Genomic DNA, 9408 nt, shown 5'->3' on the forward strand with positions numbered 1-9408 from the left:
CACAGAGGCCTGGCTTTCAGATCTGCCTCCTGGCTGAAGATGTAGACCTAAAACAGGGCCTGTCCCAGACGATGCGTTGCCTCTGCAGTTTATTCACTCACCTGCACAGACTAGCCACCGAGGGGACCCTGGACACAATATGACTCTTTCACCTGCTCTGGCAGACAGAGCCCTCATAGGTGGCCACCTTTTCTCCAGTGAGGAAGGTGCCCAAATTTCTGAATCCTGAAACAGGGTCTGTCCCAGAAGCTATGTTGCTTCTGCCTGTCCCAAAGCTGTGTAGCTTCTGCGGTCCACATTCTCCCCAGTGCAGACTGGAGCTTAGGCAAACTGGAGCCAAATGGCTCCCCAACCAGTTCAGGCAGTGAGAGCCCTCCTGGGCAGACACCTCTCCTCTGGTGGGGAAGGTGCTCGTACGTCTAGAGACAGAAATGGGATCTTTCCCAGAAGCTGTGTTGCTTCTACAGGCCACCCTCTCCCGGCAACTCACGGGAGCAAAGATGGCAAAGATGGCTCTCTTACCATGTCAGGCAGTGAGAACCCTCCCAGGTGGACACCTCTCCTCTGGCTGGAAAGGTGCCGGATGTCTGGAGCCAGAAACGGAGTCTATCCCAGCAGCTGTGTTGCTTCTGCAGGCCGCCCTCTCCCCGGCAGTGCACTGGAGCAAAGATGGCTCTCCTACCAGCTCAGTCACTGAGACCCCTCCTGGGCGGACACCCCTCCTTGGTCGGGAAAAGTCTCCACTACTCTCTTAAGTAGCTTCCCATTTCCTCTCTCTTCTCATCCTACTCTGTCAAATCTTTCTCTGAGTCATCTATTTGTCTGCCTCTCAATTAGACATCACTTACAAACTAACTTTACTTTCATTGTTTAGGATTAAAGGTATGCCCTACGAGCATGTATGTATTCCAGCCAGAGGGATTAAAGGTGTGTGCTAAGGCTGAGCCACACCACAACTAGAAACACAGTCTCATGGTTCACAATGTGGTCAAATATCCTGCAACAGATGACTCTTCTGAAGAAATCATTACATGGTCTTTTCTTTTGTCACAACGTTGCAAGATAATGCCAGAATGGATGTGAACAGTTCTGATGGTATCCACTCACATATACATAGACCCAGCACCTCCTCATCTGTGCTCAGAGCATAGTTGAGACAAGTGAGTTAAGTGTCAGACTCAAGTTGCCTGTACAACTTGCAACAGCAGCACTGCCATCTTTGTTGGTTCAACTTATATCTGCCGTGGGCCCACTGCAGCCTGGCCAATCCAGTGCTGAGATGCAGCCTTCCCAGCCTGAGCTCAGCCATCTGCTCAAGCCTCTGTGCTTATTTTTCAATCAACAATGTTTCTCTATATTTGCCAGACAGAGTTCTGGATGTTGGGCCTATAGATAACTGACTAACCAAAGTATTTCTTTAGGGTTTTTTTTTTTCTAAAAGGTCTTCTATTTAAATTTCCATTCCAACTGAGGTCTCTTTAGAGAGGCCCTCCACATCAAAGAGCACTTAGCTGTTCACTCCCAAGCATTTTTCCTCAGTTCTTAACTCTACAAATAATGCTGTATGTATTTATGGGTTTTTTCTTCCTATTTGGGGGCTTTACTACTATGTCTAGATTATTAAACATGCCTAGCTGGAAACTAGAGGGACTCAGTTAAGTTGAAGGGACACTAGCTCACTTGAGCATGGCTCTGGCAAGCCTTGTTCTGCTCCTCCATTTCCTCTGCTTTGCTAAGAACTGTTAGATTATGTTCCTAAAGCTAGCCACCAAAGTTTGTTCACTTATTTGGCCACTTCCTGAGGCTGACTACCAAGGTGCAGATATCATCGTAGTGAAGTCCAGCAATGAAAAGTCCCCGTTGGCTCACCTAATTAACTTGCCCAATTAAAATTGAGCACATCATTCTAACACCATTATACACTTCCATTTTCCTATGTGCCACATTTGTCTCCTCTCTATCTAGAGGCTGTCTTTTATCCTCCAGTGACAAATACCACTCCCCATCCTTCCCTTCCTCTTCATCCTTTCTCCTGTTACTTATTCCCTACTCCTCTGTCTAGGGCAGATAAATCTCCTTTCGGCCAAAAACTTGGTCTTGTGGGTCCTCAGCTGATACTTTTCCTTTTTTAAAGTGTTGTAAAATTAAACAACAACAACAATGCTATTTGGCTTCTGAGTTAATGAACAAGCAAACATTAAAGCATAAAACAGATACAACCACTTTCCCTCTGGTGTTATCATATACGGTTAGAGAAGTGCCAGGAACACTGGTAGCCTTCAGGATGTCACCTCACTCCAGAATTTAGAGGGAACTTGTGTTGTTCCAGCCAGAACAAGTGACTAGATTGGCATTTGGTACATCTCAAGCCCTTAATCACCCTAGAATAAACTGATGACTCCTCATTTTACTAAAGGAGCGCAGAAAAGACTCGTCTAAGGTCTTTAGGGACAGCCCAAGGGCTTGGCTGGTGGCAGGGAGGCCGGGTCTCCGCAAGTGACTGGTTTAAACCAGTCCCAGCCTTTAAGGTCAATAAAGAGTAAACCCGGGTCGGCTATAAACAGACCGCCCAGAAAAAACGACGCGGGTAACCGCCCGTCACGTGACCACCTCCGCCACGTGATCAGGCTGCCCGCGCCTGCGCACTCAGCCCCGGTGGCGTTTCCGCCCGCCGTTGCAGACATGGCGGCGTCCCTGGGAGGGATGTTCACCGGGCAACCTCCAGGTCCTCCGCCGCCGCCGCCCGGGCTCCCAGGCCAGGCGTCGCTTCTGCAAGCAGCCCCCGGGGCCCCGAGACCATCTAACAGCACTTTGGTGGACGAGTTGGAGTCATCCTTCGAGGTAAGCCGAGATGTGGGCGCGCAGGTTAACTCCTTTCTCGGTCCCGGCGCTTAGTGGAGGCGGGGAACCGGGGAATGGAAGTCGCCTGCCGTAGGTTGGGCACTACCCATGGCCGGTGGTCTCAGGTCTATCCCCGCAGCCGCGACATTTCTGGAGACCGTGGCCTTGAAGTCTGCCCAACTCCCATCCACCTCGGGGCTGGTTGGATCCCCTGCGGGTCTAGTAGGATCTGGTCTTCCCGGGAGCGCGCTCACTCGGCTGAGCTCCCCTGAGTTTCCAGGTCACATACTGGACGCTTTTCCTGATTTTCCCTGTGTTCTGTGTAGGTTTTCCGATGGCCCCTGGCCCCTGCTTACCTGTTAGCTCTATTTGGGTGCCACCCCTTGACGTCTCTGGCTTTCGTTTTCTATTCATTTGGTAAATGCTCTTTGTCGGCATAAATTGAATTCTTACTTTGGGAGGAAACTTTGGTAGAGCGCTTGGGTCCATCACTCTTGGATGCAGGGATGGAACTCAGGTGTGATGGCAAACATCTTTACGGGATTAGCCATCGCACCAGTCCTAAAATTCTAGGCTTTTAATAGAAGGGCACGCTGTTGTTTTTTGTTTGTTTGTTTTGTTTTGTTTTGTTTTTTTTACCTCCTTAAGACTGACTGTCGATAAAGGTAAAGGTCCATGCTTGAAATGTTTTTCAAAGGATAAAGGGCGGGGTGGAGGGGCTGGGAGGTGCAGCAGGAACTAAAGTTTCTAAAGTTTTGTTTTTTGTTGTTTTTGTTTCGTTTTTGGAGACAAGTTCTCAGTGTAGCCCTGGCTGTCTTGGAACAAGTGCTGTAGACCAGGCTGACTTTGGACACATAACTGTCTCTGCCTCCCCAGTGCTGGGATTAAACAAGTGCAGCACTACTGCCTGGCTTGCAGTTAAGTTCTTTTTAAGTCTGCCTGGCCTACTGGAGCCCCACCCCCAAGCTTTGTGGTTTCCTGAAATCTGCACATCATGCTCACACCCCCAAAGTCCAACCAGACTTAACTTTTACTGTACACAGAATAGGCAGTCTGATTGGTTGAGCTGTTTCAGGAGTGGGAAACCCTTGTGACTGTTTCTATCCATCAGATCTGGAGCTAGCATGGAGGGTGCATTGATTCTGAGAGGAACTTTGCGTGTAGTTATGACTTGTGTTTGGAACCTAAATTTGGTTCTGTGTCTTTGTGTTTTGTTTTCGGTAATTGTTTGCTCACTGCTGTCCGGGGTCTGTTCCCCCCTGTTGTGTTCCTCCATCAGCTGCCACCATGCTTGTCTTTCTGAGGGCTGCTTGTGCCCCTGCAGCGCACTCACACTTACAGTTCAGTTGACTGGCGCCCTTTCAAAACTCCCTCTTTGGGGTTTGATTAGCCACGTGACACCAACCATTTATTATACAGACACCTGTTACTTATTATATGCCAAATGTATCCCATGTACTCAGAATATAGTGCTGAATCACACAGGCAGAGCTGTTGGTAGACGACAAATAACAGTGGCTAAAAAGAATGGACAGTAACATCAGTTACTTCTGTGAAAAGCTTGCCAAGCTCCACTGTAGAGCATGAACAGGAGTTACCATTTAGAAAGAGTAGACAGGTGACATCTTGACATAGTAATATAGACAATTCATGTAAGGGTCAGCCAGAGTGGCGTGGCTGTGATGGGGTTGAATAAGACAGTGAGGAAGAGGAAGGTGGCAGGAGTACGACCATGTGACGAGGCCAGCAAATACCAGCATCTCAGGTGCTAGACCAGCTGAGATTTGCTTTGCCAGGTATCTACACTGGCCTGATGTCTTCTTAAGTACACATGCAAAAAAAGTGTCCACTTACTGAGTGGCCTCGGGAGAAGCTCTTTCCTGTTCCTAATAGCTGGTGTCTATATAACTTATTTTTATGTTTTGTTCACTCAGGCTTGCTTTGCTTCCCTTGTGAGTCAGGATTATGTCAATGGGACTGATCAGGAAGAAATTCGAACTGGTAAGAGTTCCCTCTTTGCACACTGTGCTCTTGTCATCTGCAAGATGTCTACTGTTGACTTTTATATCTGTGTGTTTAGCCCTGCATGTGTCTTGGAACGTTTCCAGGGAGTAAGATGTGTGCAGAGTCCCCATAAATTGTTGGCTCTCTCTTTGGTTCACTAGCTGACATATTTTCTGAGTCCTTATAAATCGTTTAAGATGAGCTTTTCATATGAGTACTGTCTTAGTCAGGGTTTCTATTCCTGCACAGACATCATGACCAAGAAGCAGTTGGGGAGGAAAGTGTTTATTCAGCTTACATTTCCACATTGCTGTTCATCACTGAAGAAGTTAGGACTGGAACTCAAGCAGGTCAGGGAGCAGGAGCTGATGCAGAGGCCATGGAGGGATGTTCTTTACTGGCTTGCTTCCCCTGGCTTGCTCAGCCTGCTCTCTTGTAGAATCCAAGACTACCAGCCCAGAGATGGCACCACCCACAAGGGACCTCTCCCCCTTGATCACTAATTAAGAAAATGCCCCACAGCTGGATCTCATGGGGGCACTTCCCCAACTGAAGCTCCTTTCTCTGTGATAACTCCAGCTGTGTCAAGTTGACACAAAACTAGCCAGTACAAGTACTAAGATGTAAAACTAATGAATGCTATTTATTTAAAAACCCACAAATTTTGTTGATTTTCTTTTTCACTGGCTCTGACAGAAATATAAGTCTATTATGCATATTCTTTTTTTTTCTTTGTGTAGACTTGGCTGTCCTGGAACTCAATCTGTAAACCAGGCTGGCCTCAAACTCAAAGAGATCTGCCTGCCGCCTGTGTCTGCCTCTAGAGTGCTGGGATTAAAGGAGTGTACCACAATCTGCCCTGTTACGCATATTCTAATCTCCAGTATCTCGTAGCTTTTTTTATAGTGGAAATTGTCCTAATTTGCTGAGAGTCTGGATTGTGTTTCTTTGGAAGACTTAACAACGTTTATGTTGTGTAAGGTCTCTGACCTGAGAAAAAAAATGAATTACCTGCTATTTCATGCTAGTTTTACATGGGAACTTGAAGATGGTTATTATTGCTCTCATCCAGATTAAAATCCCAAATTATGTCTATGAGAAAGTACTGTTTTAATATTTTAATTATTCTTTGAGGTGTGGGATACACACACACACACATCTTGCATATATATAAACTTTTTGGGTCTCTCTCTCTGTTTTTTTTTTCTTAAGGTGTTGATCAGTGTATCCAGAAGTTTTTGGACATTGCAAGACAGACAGAATGTTTTTTCTTACAAAAAAGGTTGCAGTTATCTGTCCAGAAACCAGATCAAGTTATCAAAGAGGTACGAATTTGACTTTCTCTCAACTTTTAAGGAGAACAAATGTCATTTGGATTCCACTGTCTCTAAACAAGATGACCCCTCATCCTGTGAGTTGTAGGAGGTCTTCATGGATATGATGAGGGTGCCAGCATTTAGGACAGCCTGGACACAGGGAGGTCATCGGAGAGGGAGCAGAGCTGCAGACAGCCCTGCCTGCTCATTCCACACACTGGCTTTCCTGGAAAAGTGTTCTTAATGAGCAAGCTTTGCCTCCTGAGAAAAGTTAGGAAACCATCAGTATAGAGTAAAAGTTAATTTGAACAGGAACTGTAACTGTTCCCAAATCGCTTTTCATGGTACCTTGTGCATAGGAAATGGTGTATTTACTCTACAGAATAACAAATAAATATTGTAGCCAGACATGGTGGCTCATGTCTTTAATCACAGTTCTCAGGAGACACAGGCAGGCGGGACCAGTCTTGGTCTGCATCGTAAGTCCCAGGCCAGGGCTAGATTGTGGGAGTCTGGGGTTTTGTTTTTAAAGCAGAAGAAGAAAGAAAGGATTTTTGTTTGTTTGTTTTTCCTGAGACAAGGTTTCTCTGTGTAGCCCTGGCTGTCCTGGAACTCACTCTATAGACCAGACTGGCCTTGAACTCAGAAATCTACCTGCCTCTACCTCCTGAGTGCTGGGATTAAAGGCGTGCGCCACCTCCGCCCGGCCAAAGATTTATTTATTATTAAACATAAGTACACTGTAGCTGACTTCAGACGCACCAGAAGAGGGCATCAGATCTCATTACGGGTGGTTGTGAGCCACCATGTGGTTGCGAGCCACCATGTGGTTGCTGAGATTTGAACTCAGGATCTTCGGAAGAGCAGTCAGCTTTCTTACCTGCTGGGCCCTCTCACTAGCCCTACAAAAATCATTTCTCTTTAACAGTATGTTTCTTTTTTATTTTTGTATTTTAGTTGAACTATATCTCCTCTCCTCCTTCTTCCTCCTCCTCCTTTTTCTCCTCTTCCTCTTCCTCTCCTCTTCCTCTTCTTGTTCAATTTTTGAGACAAGGTCTCTGCATTACCCAAGCTATTATTGAACTCACTCTGGCCTTAAAATTCATGATTCTGCCCCCGCCTCTGGAGTAGCTGGGATGACAGGCGTGTGCCCCAGGGTCCTCCTTAGTGCTCTAAGGGCTAAGTACTCTCAGTGACTAAGGAGGACCTTTCCTCATTTGCTCTTGTTTGAGATGGCTGACCTCCTCACTTTATCTCTCCCCCTTACCACTTTCCTCTGTAGGATGTCTCAGAACTAAGGAGTGAACTGCAGCGGAAGGATGCGCTGGTCCAGAAGCACTTGACAAAGCTGAGGCATTGGCAGCAGGTGCTGGAGGACATCAATGTGCAGCACAAGAAGCCAGCTGATATGCCTCAGGGGTCCTTGGCCTTCCTCGAGCAGGCGTCTGCCAACATTCCTGCACCTCTGAAGCAGACCTAAGCCCTCCTGCCTGTGGTGCAGCCTTGCAGTGTTGCCAGACATGTTTCCTTACAGACCTGGCGTATTGGAAGGACTCTGTTGGATAATGAGTTAGTATTAGTTTATGTCCCTATTTATAAGGTAGGGTTTCAGTGTGAAGCCGGGATGGGCCTTGACTCTGTGATCCCCTGCCTCAGCTCCTCTAGTCCTCTAAGTTCCTGAATACTTTATAAAATACCTCGTTCTTTGATAAATAAAGTTTGGTTTTGTTCTTTTTTTTTTTTTTTTTTTTGTTGTTGTTGTTGCTGTTGTTTCTATTAATCTTAAGCGCTGTTGCTGTTTAATCTTTAGGCTTTTAGGGTCATCACACACATTCTTACTTGGTCTTTGCCATTTGTTTTGACGACATTTTGTGACTCATCTCCCTTTTTTTTTCTTAAGCTATGAATTTGGTGAAAAACCTGAAGGAAAAAATGTTTAGTAATTTGAGAAGCCAGGGGATGTACAGTTTGGTTATCAGCCTTAATAGCTACACTAGTGGTAGGTAGTGTAGACAGATATGTAAATGTGCTGTTCCAAAACTGTGAGCTACCTCATGAGGAATCGGGCACGGCAGTGTGATGCTTCCAGAGCTGCACAGGGCGAGCGTATTTCACAGGTGGCTCAGAAGGGGTTAGAATATTGCTGCTAATGGAGGGCTACAGGAGGATACTTACCTCAATGCTGGGTTTTTATCCGGGCTAAGTTCCATTCTCTGAGTCCTTACTCGCTCTGCCTTGAGGGCACACACATGAGGAATATGGCATGCTGAGTATGGAGTGCTTGGGCTGGGCTGTGATGGTCAGGGTGGAGTCCCAGGGAAGGCTCGGGTGAGGTATGAGGCCAAAGACCTGCTTGGATTGTCTGAGTTTCATTTGCTTGTTTTTTGTTTGTTCCCCCACCCCTCAAAGTCAAGCACCTCTCTACCCAAAACAAATTCTCCATATCTCTTGAATGGTCAGTGCATCTCCAGGTTGGTTTTGTCCATTTTGGTTTCTGGAGCCTTAGCCCAGGTCACAATCATTAACATGATTAATCATTCACTCCTTCCCTGTACCTCACCCAAATTCTATCTTAAACTGCCAGCCTAGTCTGGGCACTGCCAGATGGTCTCAAGCTTCTGCATGCCCCTTTGCTCTATCTCAGGGCACAGGGTTTTGTTTTTAATTTTGTCAACTTCTTAAGTTCTACATATGCTTTATGAATTGTGACTATGTTAGTTGCTCTATTGTATGCCTGTTAGAATTAGGAATTTTCTTGATTATGCAAGGTCTTACTATTTTCATGTGTATGCTTGATTGTATGATATTTAGTGCCTGGACCAATTAGAACCAGTCTGAGGCCATCAAGTCCCCTTAATTAGAATAAATAAATTAAATAGAGTGTTGAAAAATTTAGGCTGGCATGGTAGCATTTGGGAGGTAGAGGAAGAAGGCTTAAGGTTTAATTTCACCTTCAGCTACATAGCAAGTTTGGAGCTGTTGTAGGCTACATGAGATGTGCCCCACCTCCCCTCAATTTCCAGCACCCCCCCCCCAAAAAAAAACCCCAAAACAAAAACCAAACAAACAAAAAACTTAAAACCCATGCATTTTCTGAAGCACACTGATTGATAACTTGGCTGTTTCTGCATTTTTGGCTAAAACTGGTTACATTTTGGCTGGCTTTTCAATAATAAAGAGGATGATAAAAATACCAAATCATTCTTGGTGCTTAGTGAATTTTTTTTTTTTTTTTTTTTTTTTTTTT

At 45.7% G+C, this 9408-nt stretch overlaps 1 protein-coding gene across 1 annotated transcript; it reads left to right on the plus strand.

The window, feature by feature from the left end:
* Positions 1-2665: 2665 nt before the first annotated feature.
* Positions 2666-7898, plus strand: Med28 (mediator complex subunit 28). Its single transcript, XM_021210943.2, has 4 exons — positions 2666-2841; positions 4776-4842; positions 6058-6170; positions 7444-7898. Exons 1-4 carry the CDS (start codon positions 2683-2685, stop codon positions 7639-7641), a joined length of 537 nt encoding a protein of 178 aa, XP_021066602.1. The 5' UTR covers positions 2666-2682; the 3' UTR covers positions 7642-7898.
* Positions 7899-9408: the final 1510 nt, after the last annotated feature.

This window comes from Mus pahari, chromosome 13, assembly GCF_900095145.1.
Source record: "Mus pahari chromosome 13, PAHARI_EIJ_v1.1, whole genome shotgun sequence".
NCBI classification, from domain to species: domain Eukaryota; kingdom Metazoa; phylum Chordata; class Mammalia; order Rodentia; family Muridae; genus Mus; species Mus pahari.

What these genes read in the sequence shown, in the direction of transcription:
- Med28 (XM_021210943.2), top strand. Translation starts at nt 2,683, where the DNA reads ATGGCGGCGTCCCTGGGAGGGATGTTCACCGGGCAACCTCCAGGTCCT. An exon ending in AGTTGGAGTCATCCTTCGAG is followed by an intron (nt 2,842 to 4,775) that starts GTAAGCCGAGAT and finishes TTGTTCACTCAG; the next exon opens with GCTTGCTTTGCTTCCCTTGT. An exon ending in CAGATCAAGTTATCAAAGAG is followed by an intron (nt 6,171 to 7,443) that starts GTACGAATTTGA and finishes TTTCCTCTGTAG; the next exon opens with GATGTCTCAGAACTAAGGAG.